A 26,484-nucleotide genomic window follows, 5' to 3' on the forward strand; every position below is an offset into this window, starting at 1 on the left:
TCGAGCCTTATCTCGCAGCCTCTCCACCTCCCCCCGCGGGGATCTGAACCTCAAAAAGCCCCCCGACAGTATCTGAAGCATCTTCATCACTCAGAGTCGTGCCACAGGGAGCGTGGAGGTAGGGGATGACAGAGGCTGGGGCTGAAGGGCAGGTCAACTTCCTGCGCTGGCTGTGATCATGTTTAAATGCTGTTGTCATCAGGCACAGGGGACACAGCCACAACAGAGAAGAATATAAATATCACCCTGACTTGGATTAATGGGTAAAAACTTTCCCAAACTTTCCAACAAAAGTTTTTTCATGGCTAAATAGACTGTATATCCGTCTAAACAACGTTATTTGCACTCAGGATCACCGGAGCTCGACACACCTCCACCATCCATCATAGTCAGAGATCCTCAGAGAGTCGTCCCCGCAGGTTTGAACTCTGCCTTTCCTCTAAAATCGATAACACCTTCTTGAATAAAATGGCTTTCTCTTCACGGCCGAATGAATTCTTCCCCTCGTCCACTTTCCCCCGGACTCTTAACGCCGTCCTCCAGAGGAACCGAGTCGTTCCCCTGCACTGTTTCAAACTGACGGCGTTTGGTTTCAGATGGTTTTTTTTTTATCTTGTCAGAAAGGAATTCATGTCAACTTAACGAACGACGTTGATCTGTGTTGTCAGCTGAGCGGTAATTTGAGCTGACCATCGGTCAGTGCTGAGTACAGATGGGAAAATCAATCCTGTGGTGCAGGAGCTCAATTTAATTTAGACACACAACGATCCACTTCACTGATATTTTACTGTTATTATGCAATTATATTATTGTATTATATTATTATATGATGGTATTATTAGAGTATTATGTTAGTATGATGCTGCCAGAAAGCACAAAGGTTGAAAAGGCTGGAAAGTATAGGGGGAGGGAAATGTAGCCTTGCGCTGTTCAGCTACACTTTGGTTTTTGGATTAAACTAATGAAAAGTAACATGTTAAGTATTGAGCTGTAGAGATGCTGGTGAGTGGTTTTGTTATGGACAAACATGAAGCTAGCTGTTTCCAGACCATTCACAATGCTAAGCTAACCAGCTGCAGGCAGTAGCTTCATATTTGCCACACAAAAATATGAACGTCAAAATTCTCATCTAATTTTTGGCCAGAAAATGCAAAGAAAATCTTTATTTTGTCAAAATGTCAAATGAATCATTGAAAAGTGTTAAAACATGTTGGAAAAGTTTGCATTTTTCCTGCAGGTTTAACTAAATAATGATGTGCCAGTGAAATTCCTCCACACAAATCAGTGGCGATACACAATTTATAAATTTGGAGCGAGTATAAAGGAAAAGGGTCTGTTTCCAGAAAGGGAAATGAAAGGGGACAGAGCCAGGAAGAGTCTTGAATCCGTGTGGAAATTCAGACACCAGCGCTCCAGGTTTTTGAACACGTCCTTTCATCAGAGACCAGACAGCAGGAGAAGGGGACGTCGGCTGAAGACGAGGCCTCCACCCGTCCTCTGACCTTCTGAGCTACTCTTCCTCTAATTTGTTTATTTCCGTCCTGACAGCTCACTGCTCTCTTCCACACACGCTTTTCTTGCTGCTATCTGGAACGGAAGACTGTTTAAGACTCTTGACCGACATCTCCTCGTAAAGTCAGTGACCCTGAAACGCTTCCGCCCAATCAGCATAGACGACCTTTCCTTTGCTGAAACACGGCTATGTGACTCTGAAAGGATTTTATCTCTGCAGACGTATAAACCAGGACAGATGTAAACTTGTTTCACCACAGTTAAATATTTTACTTTTAATTGGGGCAACATGGTAATTACAGGGTTGCAGCATTTAGATTTTTTTAGGAACAAGTAGCATGGACTTAACAATTATATCTAATCAGGAAGAACTACTAATCCAAAGCATATAATATATATATATATATATATATATATATATATATATATATATATATATATATAAAATCTATTATTATAGGATGGTAATAATGATAACAATAATAATAATAATTTCATTATATAACTAGTGTAATCTTATTTTATGGTGAGACTTCACTTTGATGTTTTAAGAGGAATGAATCATAACAATATACCATGCTGCCGTACTGTACGTTATATTGTTGTTCTATTACTACATCTCATTTTATAATATATTGCTCTATATTTCATAACTCATTTATTGTAGACTATTATTATACTATACTATTTGATAGTTTGTATTCAAATACTATTAATATTAATACTCTTAATACTATTAACCATATTACATCCTGATATCCATATATTTTTTATTTAAGTTTGTTTTTCCGACATATACATGGATATTACATTAAAGTAAACATGTATATATAAATATATATGTCTGAAATTAATCTTGACACGTCTACGCCCAGACAGGCAGGAACATCTCTCTCTCTCTCCTCTCATACTCGCTCTCTTCCAGCCGTTTCCCCCGTCTCTCACTCTTTCACCCACACACTATTGATTAACTGTAGAGTCTTCAGGAGAACATTACGACCGTCAGTAGAACTGATGAGAATCCTGGGTGGATGAAAGGGAGAGTAATAAACGGACAGAGTGAAAAGAACGAAAAGGAGACAGGTGGAGAATGAGAGGAGGTTCAGGGAATAGAAAAGTGAGACGATGAGAGTTTCAGACCCGAGAGTCATCAGTTCGTTCATCAGTTCGTTCATCAGTGTGATTGATTAACATTCAACCTGCCTCGACACGTATTGAGTGAGGCACAGGTGAAGCTAATGCTGGTTTGTCCGTGCAACTTTTGTTGAACTGAGGCCACGAGTCAGCGAACTGACTCATGAGTTGTGTCCCAGTTCAGGGGCTGCATCCTTCGGAGGCTGCATTTTAAGATGGATTACGTCACAGCAGCAGGACGAGGCTGTCCCATTGAAATACTTCAAATGTGGCCGACAAATTTCCACCGCAATCAGCCAAGGTTGGATCCTTCTCGGGCCAACCGTTCTCAGGATTCATTCTTGGATGACAAAACTGCTTTTCAAATTGATAATGGCAGAGACCTAGACCTAAACTTCCAATTTTTAAGTCCACCATTGACCAGACTGTCTCATATTAGGTCTATGCAGCCCAAAAAGCATGTGGCCCAGATCGTGTCATCCAACAGAAGCTGCCCCTGAATTGGGACACGTTGTTATTTAGCCTGTTTGTTGAGGAGTTGGCTAACATTAGCCATTGTAGCAGCAGTATAGCCAACAACAGCTTTGTTAGTTCTGAAACGTTTAAGTTTTACTAACTGTACTAATTGTTTTATGTTGTCGCTTGTTTTTATCATTGTCTGTCTTCGCTGGTTTATTGGTGAGCCGAAGACAATTTTCCTCTTTGGTAGACAGTAAAGTAATATTCTATTCTATTCTATGTTCCATTCAACAAATCTTACCGTGACAGCCAGGAGTTTGCCGTAGGTGAGGTGTGCAGGGATGTGGTCGGGCTTGGCTCGCAGCGACTCCGTGTACCAGTGTTCAGCTTCAGGCAGTTTGTTCAGTCTCATGTAGGCCTCTCCTGTGAAGAGCACAGCGAGGGGTCGGGGTCAGAGGTCAACGTGTCAGAGGTTAACACATCACACGTCTTCCCATTGTTCAGCTCACAAGTCTCAACAGGCCAGAACTCAGTCCAGTCCGATACACAACTCAACACAAACCTCCCAGTGTCAGTCCTATTTTAACACATGTGATGATCATCTATTATTTCTAAATTCCCATGCGATGAAATGTCACGATTTACTGATACTCAATACAAGACGGCAAATATGACCTGAGAGGTAAGTTCACTCACAGTCAGACAGAATTCTTCATATGTATCTGTAAGCTACGCTCAGCTAAGATCCTTAACTGATCCTCCGTAGAGGAAATTCAAAATTGACACGGCAGCACAAGTAAAATGAGAATAGAAACAGAATAGAAATACTATATACAATATTAGGCTGTTTTATAAATGTGCAATATAAAGATAAACTTTGTGTAGTTGTGCAATTTGTCTTTTGTCGATTAAAATATACAATTTGTGCAGTAGTTGATTTTAGAGGGGAAGCTAATTATAGGCATATAAAAGCACTTTTCAGTCACTATACACAGTAAATAAAGTTTAGATTATGTTTATACTGTTTGTGTTGTTAATTGTACCTGTTGTACTATGTGTACAAATAAAAGAATTCAGTTAAGTTGTTAAAAGAAGCTGAAACAAGGATTCAGTGGATATTTTTAGAGAAGTGCAGGAGTGAGTCTCTAACGCTCTCCCTCTCGCTCCCCGGCGTCTGTCAGACATCATCCGATACCTCCCCCACTCAACATCTGACCCTCCGCCTGCTAGCACCTGAAACAACAAGGACCTCTCTTTCATAGCCATCCAATAACACTTACATTATTGAAAGAATTTGACAACATTGGCTGGTAATTGAACACAACACGGTTAAAATCAACATTCAAACAGATTAAGGGAAAGAAAGTGAACGAATCCCAGGTGTTAAAAATTTCTGTTGACACATGAACGACCAAAGTGTCCAGACAAGTTGTTTAGACAAGAGCTGACTGAAACTTTATTTCCAGCGGAATTAGGACTAATCACTGTCCTGATAAGAAACCGTGATAAGCAGCAGGTGACACACACCCAGTTAGAACTTGGGGCGACGTTTTAATCTAAAAACACTTTCTCCAAAGTGCGATAACGCCGTTATAGCTCTCGAAACATTCTGTGGGCATGTAAAAGACATCAAATTTAAGATGTCACTTCCTCTTATTGTGAGAAAATACAGCTTGAGGCTTAAGAACGTGTGTAACGTAATACATGAGAATATATTTTCAAGACGATATCCATCAGCACGGCCGTATGTTTTAGATTCAAGAGGTGGAAATCCATGATATAGGAGACAATAGAAAATAGAGCGAATGGATTAGAGGATATCTCAAAAATCGCAAACACAAAACTGTCATAATGTAGAAACCTTTTCAATTAGTAGGAATTATGGCTAATAAAGGTTTTGGATTAATTAATCCTTAACAAGATTGTAGAATTTTACAATTAATTCAAAGCTATTTAGATGTACAATTTGTTACTTCGGCCACAAGGGGTCTCTAAATCAAAACAATAACAAAAGACAGAGTTTGATGACATCGTGAAGCAGCGTGGGATCATGGGAGTTGTTGTCTTCACCACCATTGCAGATGAAAATCTAGCAAATGGCAATAAATAATTGCCATTGGAAGTAAAAGTAAAAGTAAAAAAACAGCTACCAGGCTAACAGGCTAGCAGTGTGTCTTTCCTCCATGATAAGTCGCAAGTTATAGCAGAGACGGTCAAAGCCACGGGTGATGAGGATATGATGCAAATAATCCAAATACGCAAGTCAACAACATATGTACCATAGGTCTAGTTGTTTTGAGACATTTTGATGGAGAATTGTTAAATATTATACGTTTAAAAATGCAGACACTGGTCTGTTATGACCTCTGCTATTGTTGACGGGGTTTAAAATACTCGTCTGGCCCTGCTGGCAGCGGCCCTCTGCTTGAGATTAGCACAAACATCAACGTGCAATTAGAAGTGACATCGAATTCCAAGGAGCTGAAACCCGGGCTCCTCTGAGGGGAACATTCCTCGGCCCACCAGAGAGTGTTGGAGCCGCACCAGCCGGGTGCAGATTACCACCTAGCTCTGCCTCCGATGAAAGCTCCTGCTCCGTGGCGTCTGACGAGCAGCATGAGCGCAAGCGAAACTGGAAGGAAATAAATATGAGCAGGTGTGCCAAATGTGCAAATCAGTTCGGCGAGGAAACAACGCTAAGCTGCAGAAATCACAGATCTCTGGCTCGGCGCCTCCTTTACAGTCGCAGCGCTGCTCCTTAACGGTGACTGGAGCTTTCATCAACACTTCTGACATAATCTCAGTAGCTCTGTCAAACTGCATTTTGCCGAGGCATAAGAGAAACCGTGGCACTAACAAGTCTGGGCTACAGACGTGCCAGGTTTTAAAGTGTCAGAGTGTTGAAGTAGCTGCACGTGCATGAAAGAGAGAGAGAGATGGCAGGAGGGAGACAGAGGGAGAGGGGGAGAGGGGGAGAGAGAGAGAGAGAGAGAGAGAGAGAGAGAGAGAGAGAGAGAGAGAGAGAGGGCAGGAGGGAGACAGAGGGAGACAGAGGGAGAGAAGGCAGGAGGGAGACAGAGAGAGAGAGAGAGAGAGAGAGAGAGGGCAGGAGGGAGACAGAGAGAGAGAGAGAGAGAGAGAGAGAGAGAAGGCAGGAGGGAGACAGAGAGAGAGAGAGAGAGAGAGAGAGACCGCAGGAGCGAGACAGAGAGAGAGAGAGAGAGAGAGAGAGACCCCAGGAGGGAGAGAGAGAGAGAGAGAGAGAGAGAGAGAGAGAGAGAGAGAGAAGGCAGGAGGGAGACAGAGAGAGAGAGAGAGAGAGAGAGAGAAGGCAGGAGGGAGACAGAGGGAGAGAGAGAGAAAGTGAAACAGCAAAGAGAGAGAGTAGTTATAATGAGCCTGCAGCAGCTGCTCCACAGCTGTTATCCAACAAAGCAAATTATCCCAGAGTAAAATAATATTGTAAATCTTACTACTGTTCAGTAAAAACACTGTTTTACTGCACAAACTCAAATCACATTTCTAAAACAAGGACTTCACCGATAAACCTGATTCAAATTGATGTTTTTGATGCTGATTTTACACTTTATTCTGATGATCTACTTACAAGTCACATTCATACATTAATACACAACAGCCGTCAGGGGCAATTTGGGGTCTTGCTGAAGTGTCCTTGGGCACGCAGACTAAAGGAGCCGGGTTTGAATCAGCGTCCTTCTGGTTAGTGGACGACCCACTCTACCTCCTGAGTCACAGCCCATACTCCTTAAAGATTCTAACACCAAACTTTAGCCGAGGCTTAAACTAATCTGTAGACTACATGAAGCCTACAGTGATTCTGACCTAGTTTTCATCGACATATTTAATAACCGAGGACGAACTTTAAGCAAGTTTAGGATCCATAGCTGGAAATCTGAACCCAGGTTTGACATCTCCTGAATCCCCACAGCTCTAGTGGTGTGGATTAGGATAAATGTGTGACCTCAAAGGAATCTACAAACACAAACAACTAATTACTTTCTCCTAAGCTTACAGAAAGTTCAAGAATAAAAAGATTTGGGGGAAATAAGCAGCAAAGAGAACCTGTGCTCACTCCCTCTGGATCCAAAATGTTGACTCGATCTCATTGTTTCTTGAAAAACTACAAACCCCAGATGTAACCAACGATAACTTCACAGTCGACCACTAACAAACGTCTCCTCCTCCCCAAAAGAGGCAAATTCCACCAAACCCGTGTGGTTCTTTCTTCAGAATAGACTCAGTTTCTTACATAATCTCTTCAAAGTCTTGTGTCTTATGACAATGAGGAGCTGATGAGCCTATGTGAAACTTATACTGAAGTACAATTTAACTGGATACTCTACATTCATCATTTTAACGCAGGCAACTAGCTGATCTTCTGATATTCGCACTGTAAAATGACACTGAGCATAAAAGTACAACTTTATACTCGTAATATGACTTTTTTCTCAAAATCTCATATTGTGTTTCCCCGTACTTTGGATATGTTCCACAGTTGAGGTTAGCAAACCCTGACTTATCCCAATTTCAAAGCTACATGTGAAAAACAGCAATCAGTAATTCTCAGTGTTCTGGAAGTTTGGTTCTGTTACCATGTCGACCGTCCAGAAGACAAAAGACAGGCTCTTTGTTTTTTCCGAGACTCAGAAACAACAAAGTGAAACAAAATTGTATGATGTATGACAGACAGTTTCTCTTAAAAAAGAAACTCCTAGCTCAACTCCTTACCCTCAGCTCTGCCCTCTGTTTTTACTTGCACACTAAAATAAAAACACACAAAAAGGGCGTTTTACGAGTGTGGTCCTGAGACAAAAGCAGCTCTTACCCATCATGTTGTAGAGGCTCTGTGGTGCAAATTGTCTTGGCATTTTCTGTAGAGCTTCTTTAAACACGGAGACGGCCTCCTGTGAATGAAACAAATAAAAAAAGAGGAGGGTGGGTGTTTGCATTAGAGAAGAAGAGGGAGACCCCCGGAGAAAGTGGCGCTGGGGGTAAGCAGTCATCCCTCCCCCTGCAGCTGCAGCTCTGACACAGTGAATACACAGCGTGGAATCGGGGGGGTCGTCAGGAGGCTGGTTGGTACAGAGCAGAGCAGAGAGGGTCTATCCTCAGTGTCACGGCTGTTAGGATGACCACAGCGGCGTCAAATACTCACACTGGTATGTACAGATATATATATATATATATAGTGTGTAGGTGCAGCCACCTCAGGGCCCTTCAGGTTTTTAATGGAAGGAGCATTTTATTGCTGAAGCAAACGTTGAAGGTTGGAGGAAGTCGGGGCTGCTCTCATTCTCCAGCAGGCCAACTATTCAGAAAGGTCCTTTACCGAATCGGCAGCTCCACTGTCTCATTCCTGATTGAATCGGCAGCGTTGGAAAACCAGTTATTATTTAGCCAGCGCCGTGGGTCTTTGGGGGCGAGGGAAGAGAGTGAATTTGTAGGAAAACAACCTGACGATTATCTGCACAAAACACTGGGTCCCCTGTGACACCGGCAGTTTGAAAACATGTCCCTGTTAAACCCCAGCGTTTTCTCAGTGTCCCCCTAAAGGCTCCTCAGGCAAACGCTGCACTTTATCTCAACACATTAGGTTTTATTTTACAGCGTGTAACTCGGTGCAGATTTTTTCCTATGGTAGCAGCCGTGGTGTTTGTTAGACTAAACTAAAAGTACATTTGTTTATGGGACCTGTAGTAAATGCAATCTAAAGGCCAACATATATATTTCGAAGGGATGTGATCTGCATGTTAAGCAGGTTATAGTGTTTATATTCTGTATAATGGATCGCTATAGGAAGTTGCATGTCGGACTTCTTATCACATTTACCAGCTTTATGAGGAACAATGAGGAAATAACCGTTCCTCACATTTGGAAATGACTGCAGCTCCGCACCAGATATTTTTTGCTTTCTGATGCATCAAATTAAAACAGCGACTTCAACACTACCATGCACTTCTGCAAATTAAAGTCCCAGCATGCAAAATGATTCTGAAGCACACGTGTATGTCTGATTGTCGTCCGCGGTGCGGGTCGTTACCTCCTGATGTCCCTGCTCGTGCAGCAGCTTGCCCAGGTTGTACAGGCAGCTGGTGACCGAGCTCTTGTGGGCGTGGGGGTCCTTCAGGTTCTCGTCCGGGATGTCGGCGCAGGTCAGGAAGGTGCGCTTGGCTTCATCCATGCGACCCTGATTCATGAGGATGATGCCTGTGTTCAAGTAGGCCGCTGAAAAGGAGAAAAGACGGAAATTGGCGTTAGCTTAGGCAGAAAGTCGCATGTTTCATTCATCACCATCGATGGGCCATTCACGACTGTGTGGTTGTAGCATTTTGTAGTAAAACTTCCAATCATCTGACACATCTCACTGTTTGTTACTTTGCTAATATATTTACGCCAACACATCTTACTCCTCAAGCCCAGACTCCTCCATACGTGCAACATATTTGTTTGTTGTTGTTGATTTAACTAATATTTAAACGTACAATATGTAACTTCGGCCACCAGGGCATAAACGATAACCAAAGACCTTGTTTGACGATATTGTGAAGCAGCGTGGGATCATGGGAGTTGTTGTCTTCACCACCATTACCGTTTGCACTCTTAATTGGTAGAGCTTTGGCGACAGAACAGTCGTGATAGTTTACAAGTGACCCACAAAAACAGTGGAAGGAAAAAACAGCGTTCTAGTTGTTTTTAGACATTTTAAAGAATATATATGAACCGATTCTTTGATAGTTTCCTCCGAGAGAAGAAAATAAGTCAATTGTGTTGTACGTGTGTAACTTCTTTCCCTAAACGGCCTGTTCCATTGACACACACTAAGTTTCTCCCTGAACTGAAGCCACAGATGAACGGTGCTGAAAAGGTGAGTAATGACCGACTCTTTAGAGAAATACACCTTCAGGCTGGAACAATGAGCCACTGTTAATCGTCTCCACGCTCACTGAACTGTACGTCTGACCTTTGCCTGGACCCCGTGGGACACTTTCGGAGGCTTGTTAAACTTTTTTTCTTGAGCGGTCAAAGACAACGTCCAATGATCGATATGCAGCCGGAGTGCAATTAGTCCCCGTGGACCCGCCTCTGTAAACAACTCCCGATCGAGACTGGCTGTTGGAATAAATTAACTCGATGCCGCAGATCAATCTGGAAGTCTCGTCTTCCTATCGGCCGTTGACATAAAATCAAGTTAAAGGCGGCGGCTGGGAATCAAACAGCCTTTTTCTGTACAAAGAAATTTCCTTCTGCCTCGGTCCTTGGGATTCGTTATCTCAAAAGCTTGAAATTATTTATCTCTGCATCCTCACACCTTGCAGTCTTATCTGTCCCACGTGGAGCGGCTCTCAATTGTCAATTTCTAGACGTTTGTTTCCCGTTGCATGCATCAGCACTGACAGGGGACAAATAACAAAACCCACAGACAGACCAAAGCAGTATTTTCCCCCCCGATTTCATTGGTCTCTAAAGTGATTTTCTGCAAAAAAAAGTGACAGACATCAATAGAGTTTTATCACAAAGCAGAATATCTCTACAAAACGCTACAGTTTGCACTAGTTAGCTCCCAACTAGGCAGTGAGTAATGGTGTAACCTTGAGGGAAAACCCTTAACTGTCACATTCTCATTCTGCCCTTAACGTGTCTGCTGCTCGGGGTAATTAATTAACCTTGTTATCGGGCAAGAACAGATTGGATAATTGCACCCTGAATGGAAATTTTCTCGTCGAACCATGATCTTGATTAGGTCTATAATTAATGCCAGGAATAAAAAGGGAAGAGACGTTTAAGGTTCTCTGTTTATCTGTCATTGACTAATGCCTGGAACAATGGGGAGCTAATTTCCTGCATGATCAGGTACGATACGCAGCTATTTGTTCTAATCAGGGAGCGAAGATGACAATGAGCGGAAAATATAGTTCTGGGGGAAAATGGAAAAGAAGAGGAACGTCAGGAAGGAAGGAGGGATTCAAAGAAGGGAGAGAGTGCCTCGGCCTGGATTCATAATAAATGACATAATGCAGTTACTTGATCTGTTGACATGACTTGGCTTTGAGAGGCCGTCTGACAGCCGTGTTGAATGTTTAATTCAGCCGTATACCCGCTGCCCTTTGCCACCTATTCCTCTCCCTTCGCATTAACCACAGCCTGTGCTCACTGTTGCCTGGACACAGCACAGCCACAACCACAAGAGCTGGAGATTGTCAATAAAAAAAATAAAAAAAGAGGAGCTGTACTTACAAGCCAGGGTTGGCCTGCTCCCAATGGCCAGCTTATAGTAGTGGAGTGCCTCCGCGAACTTGTTGCTCTCCTGCAGCAGCAAACCGCTGGAACAGACAAAAGAGGGAGAAGCGACGGCGGCGGACGTTTAGAGCTTAAGAAACTCAAAAAGAGGAGATGTTTCCAGTTATAAGCCTCTGTTGGTGTCATGCATGAACACAAGCACTTGATAAAGGAGCTCCGTTTATTTATTTGATCTGAGGAAACCACAGACATTTGAGCACAGTGTGAGTATTGGCTGTGGATGTTTTGCATTTTCCCCCTCAGGCTAAACCAGCATCATTAAATATCCTGTCAGGCAGACCGCACTCTGGGGAATACAAGACACTTCCCCCGAGAGAACAAGTCTGATCAATGGACACACGCGAGAGCAAAAAGACACCATTTGTTCATGCACTTTACTTTTCAAGTAATTAAAATAGCACTAAAACGAAAGATAAGTAACAAACTCACAGGTTATACAGCATGTCAGCCATGTTGCTGCGGTAATACAGGGCGTTTCTGTACGCCTGCTCAGCCTCCTCCATCTCGCCCTGGCTCTTCAGGACGTTTCCAAGGTTGCCCCATGCTGACAGGTTACAAAAGCAAAAGTTAATCAAACAGAATAAAAGGAGAACCCACTTGAATAACATGTTTTTTCAGGATGGCTAAAAAGCCCGGAAAGCAGCAGACAACGTTTCTGTGGCAAAGTAATCATTTTTCCTTTTGTTATTCACAGCCTCACACTGTGGTGGGATAAGTGTTTCTAACCTCTGAGGAGCACGGTGTTCAGGCTGGAACACCAAAAAAACGTTATGAGTAAAAATAGATGACACACACCGGGGGAGCTTTGTGCCAAAACCACCAGTGATTCCTATGAGAGTCGGTATGAAAAGAAGACCACCACAGTGCTATTGCACGGCTAATGGCATTACTGCTGAATGGCATAATTCAGTATCTGACAGGTGGATGAAAAAGGTTGCTAAGAGCTTTTGTACATTTTGTGCGGAGACTGGTGAAGTGTGAAAAGACTTGAAGAGGGGGAAGAGACGGAACAAAAGAAACTCAGTGGATGTAAAATGACAGCGGAAGAGGGAAACACACTGAGCTTTAATGGCTGATATTTAGTAGCCAGTGCACATCACCATGCAAAGAAATCATCGTTAATCTTTATTTGAGGTTTGTAAGGTTGCACGAAGTATTAAAGAATCTCTGAAAAGGCTGTGATTAAACACACTGTGTCTCCATTCGGGGGCTGCGTCCTTCTGAAGCCTCATTTGTTGACCGATTATGTCACAGGCTGTCCCAGTTCGAAGGCTCCGACAACTGAATCCTTCCACCCCCCCGAGCAACAGCCCGGCTCAAAATATCCCATGAGTCATTGCGCTTTCAGTGACCTACTGTTTTTCAAAGAGGTAACGGCGGCAAAAAGTGAGGCGAAAACCTCAGAAGAATTCATTTTGAAATGTAATTACGAAAAGTACGAAAACGTTTTTAAATCAACCGAAAATAATGTTTTCTGTCTGTAGCTCTGTTGCTAGGTGACGACTGTAAGGGCTGGACAATCTGCGGACACAACAGGAAGATCAGATCGTATCATTTTGGTTTTGGTCTACACGACTACATCGGCTGCATAGACCAGCTCCTCCGAAGGATGCAGCCGCTGAATTGAGACACAGCTACAGATATTAAACGCACAAGTACAACATAAATGTGTCTAAGCCCTGAGATAATGCACCTCCTTGCATTTCCACTAGTTGTATAGACTAGAAAGATACAATTCTGGCTCACGCTGCTTTTGTTGACATGTGTTAAAATATGGAACATCCCTTCAAGCACTGTTTACTTAACTGTTCAAACTCCAAACGTCTACTGGATCCCAGAAGAATATTCAGTGTAAATAAATGCAGGCAGAAAACTCTTTCATTTAACTGTGGCTCCAGTAGTGCACAGATACATTTATGAAGTTTTATGGCAAAGAGATTTCGTAATTTTTCCAGTGACTGTGTTTGAGACGGAGTTACCATTCAAATCTGATATTAGCCATAATGACTATGACTGTGAGTTGGGGACATTGCTGCTGCTGCTGCTGCTCTGGCCTGCCAAAGCAAACAGCTGTCATGCCTCAGCTCCGCTGCAGAATCTGAAAGGGAAATTAGCTAACACAACGTGTCCTGCTGTTGCCTTGTGTGTCCCTGCCTTCCTTCCCTCCTCAGCAGCTCGGAGCACTTCACTCTGCGATCGTGACCTTGAATGTGAACGCTATTGAATATTCTATCTCTTGTTGAAGCTGCCAATCAGAGATGCTGATGTTGGCCTTCCACGCGACACGCGGCCGCCGGTGTCATGCAACAGATTGGATGACGAGACGTGTGATAAACAGTAACATTTGGTATTTCTAAGAAGGAGCGTGGCCTTTGGTTGTAAAATTCACGCCAGCTTCACTCTGCCTCTTACTTGTAAGAACTTGAATATCTAGTGGTAAGGCTGAGTGATGAAGACGAGACACTTTGAAGAAGATTTACTTTGAGTTATTCGGGCCAGCAGCAGGCTTACAGAGTCAGTGCACATGAGCGGAACGTACATGCATCAGGGAACATCTTGCCTTTCATTTGGCCCCCATGTTATCAGGTTAGTGCAGCCACACTGCCTGCTTTGAAGCTACTTATTATTAGCACTTCCATTAATTAAAATGGACTAAATGCTTATTTTCAGTCAAACTAAATGTGGATGTTTACAATAATTTATAACCTGTGTGCATGCTTGTGTGAATGACAGCGTGCGTCAGTGTTGGGTCTCACCTTTAGCAGGATTGACATAAATCCCTGACCTGTAGAGCATCTCCTCATTCCGCCAGTCGCGGTTCCTCATGACAGTTTTGACGCCGAACAGAAGAACCAGGGCGGCGCTGCAGTACACCAGCATCGTCCTGAAGGACCGGCGTCGCAGTCGGACGTACAGGGACCTCATCCCCACTGCTACCAGCAGGCAGAAGCCCATGCTGGGGATGTACAGGACTCTCTCCGCTATCACAAAGCCCACATAGAAGAACAGGTTTGTGGCAGGGAGGAAGGGAATCGCCAACAGGCCTAGAGAGAACACCACTACGTTCTCAGAAGTGGGCAGTGGAGTCCTGATCTCATAGTACTTCTTGGTACCATTTTGAGCACTGTTACTGTGAGTGCCTGTGTGGGAATTGTTCGTATGTTCATGATTGTTGAATTGGTAACTGTGTCCATTGCTGTGTCCGTTTTTGCCGTTGGTGTAATGATGGGCTTTGCCGTTCGTCTCCCTGCTTTTAGCTGTGTGGTGCGTCCACAGGCCAAACCAAGCCAGTAGGAGCAGTCCAAGGTAGAAGACCCCCGTGTGGAAGTTCCTCGAATCAGCCAAGCTCCTGATCAAAGGCAGGGCGTCCATCGACCAATCAAAGCTGAGCATGTCCGGGCAGAGGAGGAGCCAAAAGTTGACGGCCGGCAGGTGGAAAAAGGTGAGGAACCTGGCGAGGAGCGAGGGCGAGTCGGCTGCCGGGTTGTCGGAGTTGGAGAAGTTGGGCGGTTTGTTGCCCATCCAGTAGAAGCGGCAGGCCAACAGCACGGCTCCCCAGCCGGCCAATAAAAACACATTGAGCAGCAGGTGGACGTTGTTCCTCTGAAAGACAAAGACAACACAGACTGAAACCTTCAATAAAATGGAAAAGGAAAAGAACGACTGTTGGGGATAATATATTGCACTTCTGAGAGCATCCGACGGAGAGCTAGTTTTCTGGGTGGTTGTAATTTGACCCCAACTTTGGACTGGAAATGAGACGTAGAAATATCTCATCTTACTTCACTTCAACTCTCCAGAATAAAACGGCTACGTGGCCACAACGGTGCAACCTCATAATGCCAACTGTAGCAGAAAGAGTCTTTATATATCTTGATATGATTGGTTTTGGCTACTGTGATTATTTTGGAAATAAAAACAGTTCATTATCATCTATTTATCTTTTGATATTGACTCTTTAAAACCCCTTTTTATACCAAACAAGCAGGAAAAATGGCACATTAACGTCTTTTATTCAAGCCTGAACATTAACTCCATTGTTTATAAATGTGACTTTAAGTGACTTTATATCATAACTCTATATTCATGCAGATATTTTCCCCCTCCATGGCCTCTATAGAAGTCTCAAAAGAAACAACTTTATGAACTCCATTCATCATATTACAGACTTGATATTAAACACTTTGCTAAATAACATGGGGAAACGCCTATGAGATATTTATAGTGTGTTTGGTTGTTTAATACTTTGCTGGCAGAGCTCTGAAAAGTGACTGGACATATTTTCCCACAGTTTGGATCCAAAGAAACAATCATTCTATTCAAATTGGAAAATGTTAGAGATTTCTCGAAACCTTGAGCAGCAGCGTCCACTCAAATCCTGCAGTAATACCTTGTTATGAAAAAAAGAAAAATGATGCCATACTGCAGAAGGCCCCGAAAAGATAGAAAATGTAAATGTGAGGTATGCGGCGATGGTTTGTTGCATTAGTCTCCACAGACTGAATCTAAATCTCCAGGGCATCGCAGTCTGGACGTTTTCTCAGACGCGATCCTTTTCATTATTTAAAGCTAAACCCCAGGCACCACAGGCTATAACCCCACATTACCTTCATACCACTGGATGTCATCTTTCTCCATCTGCACATGCACCAGAGGGCACAAACGTGTCTCATCTGTGATCATAAACGTCAGCCCAGCCACTGCTTTGAGGGGGTGCTATTGATTCCCTTGTCTCGTCCGTTGTCATTTACAGATTCAGTGACCGCTGGGGACACGTGGCTGGAGGGGGGGGGGGACTCTGCTACTGATCACTGTTTAGGCAAAGAGCTGTAGACCAACACTTACTTAACACAGGAGATCGGCATGAAAATGATCTACAAGCAAATGATTATGATACTTGCACTGGTACAATATCAGGAGTTTACATGCTAACAGCACCTGGCAATATAAAGTAGATCAATACGAGATGAAAATCTTTACTTTAAGAGTAAACTATGCATAAAGAATTCCCATTTATGTTCATATTTAATGTATAAAAGTGTTTTGCTTAAGTTCCATTTATTTGGGTTTTCTTTTTATTTATAGATATTTATAATAAAGTTTATGAATAAATGTAAAATTTCAAGCCACTACTATTAGGGTTTGAAAACAACATCTTTACACATAGGTTCAATATCTATCTATCAATCTATCTATAAAGAAATTATCTGAATCAACATTGGCGCACAATAATCCATATCATCGGATTCTACAACAAATTAAAATCCTGACAGAATGGTTTTGATTCTGGTACAATCGAGAATTTTAGGTCAGAGAATTACCTAAAAATATATAATACTATTTATATTATTCATATATTATAATTTTTCCTTCACCCTAATCAGAATATTGATACGTCTCAGGAGCTCAGACAAGCACCAGTGTGGTTAAAGCATCACGTTTGTATCCAACACTCCTGGCAGTTTTTGAAAATATATCACTAGCATGCAAAAAGAAATCAGCTGGTATAAGGTCAGCTGTCAAAACCTTCAGTGGAGACCTGACAACTACCTGCGGTGCATCAGTTTTTTTGTGAGGATATACCACCGATGAAGAAGTTGTTCCGTCGCCTGGCAACAAAAAGGTCATCGTCTCAATCCACATCCCCGTTTCTCATTAATTTCAGCAACTGCCAGAACTGTAACCGTCAGCTCCCCATGGAAATCCAGAGGGAAAATGTGGGCTGGACACGGAACAGAGTAAATCCCAGAGAACGGCCTTTTATACAGAATCTAAGAGTATTAGGAAATTACTCTCAGATGCTGTTAAATAACAGTGAAATAAGAATATGAAGTCGTTGTGCTGTGCAGGGACTTCACATGCGAGAAGCGCTTCAACATGTCGTCTAATGAACCTTCTTCAAAACCGACTGTGACCACAGTCCAACATAAAAACAAAGAGCACAGCAACTGAAAACAAAACAATGGAGTCTGTGTTTAGAAAACCTTAAAATTGTCCTATTAAAAAAAAGCCCAATTTCCTGTCGAACTGATGTCAACTCTGTGTCTATGAATCAACTTAATTAGCCGTCGTGATTCAAGGGAATCGTGCATCTCTGTTACTGCTGATTGTGGATTTGCCTTCTGAGGTAAAACCAGAAATAGACACATCAAGAAGGGCTGAAGGGATCGATCCTTCTGTAGCAGTTAAAAGAAACAGTTCAGTATTATAGAAAACATTGAACGTGTCTGTATTCTAACCCAGAGATCGAAACCACACTGACATCTATACTATAATTAAGAGGCTACAGCTCACAGCCAAGAAATGAATTTCCCGAATCGTAAAACTCCTTTTAGGGTCAGATTCCAGAAAATGTTGCAGCATCGGCGTCTTAGATTTCTGAAATACTTTTGTTTTATTTATATTGTATTTATTTTTGTACAAATCTTACGTCCCATATTTTACAAATGAATAAGATGCCAAAAAACACTATCAATAAAAGTTCCAAAAACTTGAAAATAATGTGCATTATAGAAAATTATTTACCTTTTATTTATAATTTACACATAATAAAGAAAGACAAATGAGGCATTTGCAGTACAAGACCTACAAGAAGAACAGAACCATTAAAATCCCCCGTTCCCAAAAAAGTACAACTCTCTCTTCCAGCCTAACTTTAAAATCTGTCATCCGAACTGCATATGAACCCTCAGGATGAATGGATCCCCATCATCATCCTCTTCGAGTCTCACACACCCACACAACGGTTTTAACGTGCCATTTCATTCCCTCCCTAAAACCACTGGAGTGTAGAAACAGACGTCCTGCAGCCACTTCTCTCTCCACGCAGGTGAGCTGAAACTCTGCAAAAGGGATGAAGTGGACTGAAGTGGTCTGCGAGGCCCCATCGAGGTTGTTGAGTGGTGTTAATGCATCTCAATCACTGCTTCGGGGGGGAAATCCAGCTCAGATTTAACAGGCTCTTCTACGACTCCTCAAGACGACTCTCTGGCACAAGTGAGGGCTTTCGAGACTTTCGCCTATAGTGGTAAATTAGAGTGCTCTGCAGGACAGACGGACAGAGCAGGTCAACAAAGACTCGGGTGTTATGCAGACAGCGCAGCGTGCCAAGTTCCCAACCACACAACAGCCTCGTCGCCCCTGAGGGGGTGTTCTGTTGTTTACGGCTGATTTATTTTTTGTTTTTTGATTCTGCAGAGCTTTATTCTGGCTGCAGCACAATGACACGGCACAAGTGAATATCCACCTCTGCTGATGACAACCTGGCACGTACTCATCCATACCTGGCACTGTGACAAACAGATATGTCAACCCGACTCTTCCCGGACGCAGCCCCCCCCCCCCCCCGCTCAGACAACACCATTACATTCTCGTGCCGCACTTGCACATTGAGATTCCCCTCGTTTTCATGCAGCATAAAAATAATCCATTGATTCCACACGTTTATAACCCCGCCAACTTTCTACGGAAAATAATTGAACAAAAAATAAATAGATTGGCAGAGAGTAAACAGGAAGTGCTCCAGAGATGTTCTGGAGGACATATTACCAGGGGACAACATGAACCTCACGTCCATTATGTCTTGGATAAACAAACATGTGCATCCTCCTTAATATGCCTGCGGTCAAAAATGTTTGCCATTCAAAGGCATAAGTTCAATTACCAGCCCCGGCAACGGCTCCCCGGGTGCTACGGCTCTATTATGCAGGAAAAAACCGAGGCATTCCAGCTTTGGGTCTTTTGTCTATAATCCAGTTTAGTTTGAAATAAGTGGTTTTGCACAACCCGGTAGGAGGCATGAGGGCAGTGTTTTCTTTCCCCTCCCTTTTGTGTTTCAAGCGCAATCAGTTCAGAACTGAAACAATTTAGCCTTTATGGGGCAGGCGTGTGAATAAAATATCCTTAGAGATGAAATGCAAATCAGGCCAATTAAGGAATCCCCATTCGTGCCTGTGGGTACCCCCCCTTTTTCCTTCAACACTCTGATTAGGTTGAATTGACCGAGGAGAAAACTCAATCTAAGAAAAAAGAAATTCTAACATCCGCTTGAGAAGTCTTGAGGCAAAATGAAGTGGAAAGAGCCCAGAGAGGAATTTAATTAATTAGTTTGGAGAATATTGCTCAATTCTCTGGGTACACACAGGCTTTTTTTGAGTAATTGGCCGATGCACACCTTAACTTTTTTAAATGCATTTTAAGGAAAATCCATCACATGACACATCTAAGTTGTTCATCAAACGGCAACGACGTGACAGAAAGCACCTCGGAGAAAATCTTACGAAAGTAAAAGTGGCACGTCCGACCATTGACTCCTCTTCATCATTAGCGAGATCAATTGTCTGCACAGGGCCTTTCATCAGATTCTGCTTCACATTGATGGACTTGTAATAGAAGTGAAAATGAGCACGGGGTACCAATCAGAGAGCATAACCACCTTCAAAGCCCTTAGGCACAGACACACACACACACACACACGGCTCCGATTTGGTGAGAACACCAGATCCCCTTTAAAAAGTCTGCATAAATCTTTCGGAAGGTTTGATGGATGGATGTACAATCAGCTTGTGTGCTTTCCTCCTTGACTGCTGGATCAACTAATCAAGCTTGTGGCTGATGAACCACAAATTCATCATCTATCTTCCCCCCCCCTTATCAGCAGCAGCTGCTGTGATCCCCTCCTCGGAGACAGTAAAGAACCTTTGGGTGTAAAACCTGATTGTTAGCAGGCAGGACAAGATAAGAGCCCAACTATTCACTTCCTAACAACATGTAATGGATTACCAACAGCTGGCTCATGTTTTCCAAATGTGATTAAGCAGAGGTTTTTTTCACCATGAATCTACTGACTGGGAAATGTGCTTATTTGCTGTGTGAAGCTGAAGCCAGCTGCCGATAGAGTGTAAATAAAGATGGACGAAACATCTTCGCTTCCTCCTGTTGTACAAAAATTAAGCTAAAATACTCTGGATAAGGGTGCTGCTATATATTGTGCTCTTGTTATCAATGGGAGCCTACGTGTGACCAGTAGTGATTGTGGAATGGAGCCAATGGTACCCGATCGCTTTGACTTTTTAGTTTGACCCATGTCCCATCCACTCACATGGAGAAGGCAGGGTTTACGACCTATAGTGCATCCAACCACCAGGGGGCGACAAAGATGGTTTGGCTTCACTTTTGGGGAGCTGTCATGTCGTCCATCTTTATGTACAGACTACGCAGCAGCCAGTTAGCTTAGTTTAGCACAAAGACTGAAAACATTGAAGATCAGTCTTGCTCTGTCCAAAATGTACTCTCCAGTACCGTTAATACTCGTGAATTGACATGTTATATCTCGTTTGTTTAATGTGAAACAATAAATCTGAAAATGAAAGTGTGAAAAGGACATTTTGGTTTTTACGGAGGGTTCATTCAAGAAGTTACTTTGCTGCTAATCATAACTTCCCTCAAAATCCACAAAGTTTAGATATAACGTGTGAATTAATGGGCTTAAGAAATACTGATTTACTCGATCTCACACCATTGTTTTCGTGCTCTTTTCATGCTCTAAGCTAAATTCTGTACAGACATGACAGTAGTATCCATGATTTAATGCTCAAAAACAAGTGTTTAATCACCAAAATGTTGAAGTATCCATTTACATTAAACAAGACTGTGGTGACTGATATACAGTCAGTGTATAAACACAATGTTTGACACAAGACGGATCAGACCATGAATCATCTCATGGCACATGTGATAAATTCTCATTCCTGAGACCAACTGCATGGAGTCTGTCATCACTTCGGCACAGATAACCCCAGATAAATGACAGTGTGTAGTTGACCTCAAGTCAAGTGAAGTGCTGCTGGACTGCAGGACACGTGGTGCGAAAGGGTCACGGAGTCCAACCCCGTGTTGGACCTGCCTCGCACTGCTCATGATCAAAGCTTTTAACCCGTGTGAACCCATCAGAAAACCCAGAGAGTCAGCTGGTCTGACTGGTGGATAGACAGAGCTGTGAAGATGAGGGAGGGAGGGGATCTGTCTGAGAAAGAGCAAAGGGGCGGGAAACGGTACAGTGATGAGCAGGAATTTGTTGGAGACTATTGACTGTAAAAGATTAAAGATGAGAGTTTCCATCCATGCGGGGGTGTGAGAGCACGGAGGAGGTAAAAAACAATGTGAAACGAACCCACACAACAATATGTGGTGCTCAACATCCATGCTAAACATTTGTCTCGTTTGATTCTCGCTGCCTGTCCCCAAAGACCTGATGTGAAAAAAAGTAGTTGGAATTAAAACGCATGTGCTGAAAGCAAATAAATCTCAGCAAGCGAACTTCTGACCAAGACATCTTCAAACACATCAGCTCATGCTCTTTCGGTCGTGCTTCTATTAACCATAATCACTGAACCAACACGGGATCCATTTCTCTCTAAACCTTCACTCAACATTCCAGCTCGCCTCGCTCTGCCTCACTTCAACTCACCCTCTTTAAACACACTTATTCTAGATGTCCCAATCATGCTAAAATAAATGTCCTCTTTCCATGCCGAAGCCAGATGACCCCTGGGTTAGGGGCCGCGAGAGGGTCTCTCCACTGCCCAAGTGCCAAAATCAGGGTGGATTTATTTTCCCATCAGTGGCAATCAGACATCAATAGATAGATAATGGCACAGGAAAGACACATCGCTTTCTGCCCCAACCAGAAGGTGCCTCTGGAGGGGGGGGTGAAATGTGAACTTACGGGACGGGACTGTGTTATATGTTGTAGGTAGATGGGGGCTGAAGTCGAGGGAGGGCCCGAGGAAAGGAACATAAACAGTTAATCAATGGAAAATCCTCCACTTCTCCAAGTTTTCAGTGGTCACCGAAACCCGAGTTGACAAATTGTGGAAAAGCAGAGAAACTTCTCCGTACGTCAATTTGTCCTCCTCACGTTAAACTCGTGCACGAGCCGCTGACTGGTACAACCAAGATCCAAGTCAGCCATTTTTTTTTTTTGCTTTTCTGTTTTCTGCTTTTGTTGCACGGGTCACGCAGCCACACGAAGGTCTTGCATCATAATTCACTCCCTGAAAAGCCCCCTGAAAATGAAACGACTCTAAATTCATCTTCAGCAGTACTCGGTAAAAAAGCGACGGCAGTAAAGGGTCAGACAGGCCAAACAATAAGAACATAATCACAATGGAAAACCAAAGTCAACTCAAACCCTTAACATTTCAGAGGAGATATTTATTGAGTGAAACCACAGCCACGGATTGAAAAACAAACTCACTGTTCCTGATTTCGGGTCTTTCGCTTCCCCGTATTTATTTTCTACCGCGAGGGCCAACCAGTTTGTACGGCCGCTACTGCAAATCTGCTGTGACAAGATGCTGATTCAAGGTCCTGGGAGGCGGGGGGGGGGGAGCACTGTTTTGGAAGCACGTTGCCAGTTGTATCCCGACAAGATCAGTCCTGCCCATGCATGGATTCCCAGTCATTACGACGCATTTGGGAGATCAGAGCCGTTTTATTGCAGGGGTTTAGAGACGCTCCCACAGAACATGCATGAATGAGACACACAAAGCCAGAGCTGGGGTCCACAGTTAAGCAGATCTACCGTAGGGGGGGATGTCGGTTACTGGATGTAGAAAATTGCGGTGATTGTATTTTTTTCCTCCCATGAACCACTTTTACGAAAAATAGCTCTCCAGCGTGTCCCGTAACGGTCGACCGCGACAGGATGCTATTTGTTGCTGTTTACACTGGCTAGTAACAAGAACAGGAGAAACTCGGCAAACATGGAGCGTAAAGAGCGCTTGTGGTTCGGGGAAGATGACGAACAGCGGGAGTGAGCGTCGACCATGAAGCAGTCCAGATTCAAAATTCAGTCCAAAATGACTGATGAAATGATAATGTTCCACTTGTTTGCCAGTGGACTTGACAACGGGTGAGTGAGTGTGTGTTTGGGAAATGAACGACAAAATAAGAGCTGTGTTTCTTCACAGGAAACTGAACCACTGTGACTGTGTTTTTGGAGAGAGACTTGATTCCACAAGGCTGTGCTTAAAGTACTCAAAGGTATTAAAATCAATTCCAATGATGCAATATGAAAAATGTCGTCCAAAATCACATCATCCAAATCTTAAGCTCCTGTTGGTTTAGAGGGGATTTTTGCTCATTGTTCAGCTGTCTGGTCAAAACTTGACTTGGTTCCACTTTTCAACTGTCACTCTCACTGTGCTCAAAGCCCCATTTTGGGCTGTAGGACGTTTGTTTCAAATCCACTGCTCAGCTACATAGAGCAGAGCGACAGTCTGTGGTCAACATATCGAAGCATTTTGCAAATTTAGAGGCAGATATTTCCCTCGGGACTTGGTAGAGACCAAAAACAGAGCTAAGAGAGTGAATATTAGGAAGTTGAAAATACTATGCAGTAATGGATAAAGTACTGGTAGTACTGTAAAGTACTGTTACTTTAAAGAAACGTTCACATTCTACTCAAGTAAATGTAAGCACAAGGTAAGTAGTGTTTCATTTTTTTTTAAAAAAGGGGAAAAGTGAGGGTAAATATGTGATACCAATTCTATATTCATAATTATTTATGATGGAATATATGAATTATATGATGAAGTTAATTAAAGAACATCTTCAGGCTACCAGGCTCTAACACATTATTGTTTCAAGGCTTACACACTATTCCTAAGTGCGAGTACCAAGAGCAACCAATTAATTCCAGTCAGGCACTTTGCAGCCTTTGTTTACAACTGATCATTACAAATACACACAGTCGGCAGTGTATTGTGTCCATCTAGGTGAAATTAACGCTGTCTCATACATCGTTGCCAAAAATACTTCACTGTGGTTAAAATGCTGAGTATTTATTAAGAGAGAGTAAAGGCTCAACTGTTTGGTGATGGGATGTTATGTGTGGCTGTTGTGCTGTGTTGCATTATACAGAGAGATGTTTGTCATATCACTTTAATATCTGGAATGTCCATATATTATTCAGAGACATAAATCCACCTGCAGCTTCCTAAAGAATTAACAGAAGAATAACTATGAGGTGCAACCAAGAAAGTTGTCAAATGAAAAAGTTTTTGTTACATTTGTAAACTGTAATAATAAGAACTAAACAGGCTGTCACTGTAGCCGTGGCAGCGGACTGGTCTGGGAGTATCGCAACGGATATTGTGGCTGTTTTTCGTCACAGTTCCAGTTTCAGAAGAGGTTTCAGAAGTCCAGTGCGGCTGCAGCCAACCGGCACAGACACAACGCTTCATTGCTAGGCAACACTGTAGCTGTGGATTCTCTCCTCTGAACAATGAGTTACACATCTGTTCAAAGATCTCTGTGAGTCACGTGCGCTGCAAAGTCCTCCACAATCTGCTTCAAATCCAACGTCTCAGCTTGTTCGCTCTCATTGTAAAATAAAACCAATGCACTCAGCCTCTCTGGTCTCACTGCTCCTCCGACACTGAGCTTTACGAGCTCTGCTGTCACGACGGGGATGAAGAGAAGCAGAAGAAAGGTGGCGAACACCTCGCTGATGCAAGAAGGGGACAGAGAAGTCGTGGCTGGAATGGGAATTTTAGTTGTTTTAATTGAGGTAGATGCAACTTAAGAGCTAATCTCAACCATGACCTTATGATGACATAAAGATTGCGGTTCAGAAATGAGAAATAAAAGAGATTATACAGATGCAGTTTTTCACAATCAAGTTAAAATGTCCGATAGAACAAACTCAGGTCTAATTTCCAAAGAAGAGGTTCCATTGATCAGACTCACAAGATCTTCAGGAATAGGGAGAAAGAGGAAGAACGCTAGATACAAATGACAGAGTGAAAAGAAAGAAAACCCCAAACGATGGAGCAGAGAAGTGAGGGAGCTTTAATGCTGTGTATGCAGGCAGCGCTTTGCTTTCCGTCGGCCCCCGAGCATCCACACGTCCCCGAACTCGAGAGCTTGATAACTCAATTCTACAGCAGCATGCCCGGAGACTACCAATGAATCTGGGGGATTGAGAGAAGAATTCCCAGATGTGCTGGCACAGAAACCAGGCACCTGTATGTCTTGTGTGCCTTTTTACTGCAACACCCAATCCTTCTGCGACAGGACGATGAGACGCAACACGTGAACATTTCTACATGTGATCAATCAGATTCACAGCAGAGTTCAATTTGTATAAAAGCTGCAGCGAGGAACGGACACGCTGCTGCTTTGATCCTGCAAAACGAAGGGATTTAATTATTCTAGGTCTCAAAACTATGCTGGAATTTCCTTCTGCAGATCCTAATGCGAAGAGGGATTCTTTCCACAATTTGCATGTTTACAACCGATGGATTGTCCCGTGTGGCTTCGCTTCACCACTGCGATAATCACTCCAGTGTGTCGCAGTGGAGAAATTAGAAATTGGGTGAGGGCCAGAGTCCATTTAGTCCACATGGTCGACTGACTGTTTAAGGACAGAAAACTGCAACTCAGCACTAAAGAAGAAAGAATGGAAAACAGTTAGAGGGTACGAGAGGAGCAGCAACGAGGGGAAAATAGCTGAAGATGGTTCCACTGGTGCTTCATCACAGGGGATATTGAAAATTCACTACATTGCTCCACAATCACTGAAATATCATGTAAATGAGAAGAGACGTGAACAAAGACAGACTAAGAGAAGAATGTATTCGAAGTTGTTTGGAAGTCACTTCACAGATGTATCTCTAAATTATTCCTCCCATCTTTTCGGTGTTCTCCTCAGATCAGAGACACATTCTTCATCATAAAACAACTTCTCAGTGTAGTTGATGAAGGAGCCGTTAGAAGAATATTCACTGTCATGAAAATATCGCAGCTGTATAAACTTCTGTTTTATCATTTCGAGTAACACGTATCTTTTGCGTCACTACACATCAGCAGGATCTTCAACGACATCTGATCACAATCTCCATGAAGCTCGTGCTGTGTTTTTCTGTCCAAACCTGATCCAAAAACAATATCATTTCAAATCTAAGTGTTAAGTTAAGTGTAACATGGGTGACGTGGGTGTTGGGGCAACCTCGTCATTTCTCTGTCAAAATATGACAATGCACGTCTCCAGAATTA

General features: G+C 42.9%; 1 protein-coding gene across 1 annotated transcript in view; it reads right to left on the minus strand.

Annotated features, from left to right (window-relative positions):
* tmtc2b (transmembrane O-mannosyltransferase targeting cadherins 2b) overlaps positions 1-26,484 on the minus strand; it is a 95,304-nt gene that overhangs the window by 17,550 nt on the left and 51,270 nt on the right. Inside the window, exons 3-8 of the mRNA XM_034588348.1 lie at positions 14,181-15,027; positions 11,854-11,968; positions 11,362-11,447; positions 9,167-9,351; positions 7,952-8,030; positions 3,407-3,528 (exon numbers count right to left, since the gene is read on the minus strand). Of these exons, the coding sequence (XP_034444239.1) occupies positions 3,407-3,528; positions 7,952-8,030; positions 9,167-9,351; positions 11,362-11,447; positions 11,854-11,968; positions 14,181-15,027 (1,434 nt within the window). The remainder of the gene's footprint in view (positions 1-3,406; positions 3,529-7,951; positions 8,031-9,166; positions 9,352-11,361; positions 11,448-11,853; positions 11,969-14,180; positions 15,028-26,484) is intronic.

Source organism: Hippoglossus hippoglossus, chromosome 6, assembly GCF_009819705.1.
Source record: "Hippoglossus hippoglossus isolate fHipHip1 chromosome 6, fHipHip1.pri, whole genome shotgun sequence".
Classification (NCBI taxonomy): Eukaryota; Metazoa; Chordata; class Actinopteri; order Pleuronectiformes; family Pleuronectidae; genus Hippoglossus; species Hippoglossus hippoglossus.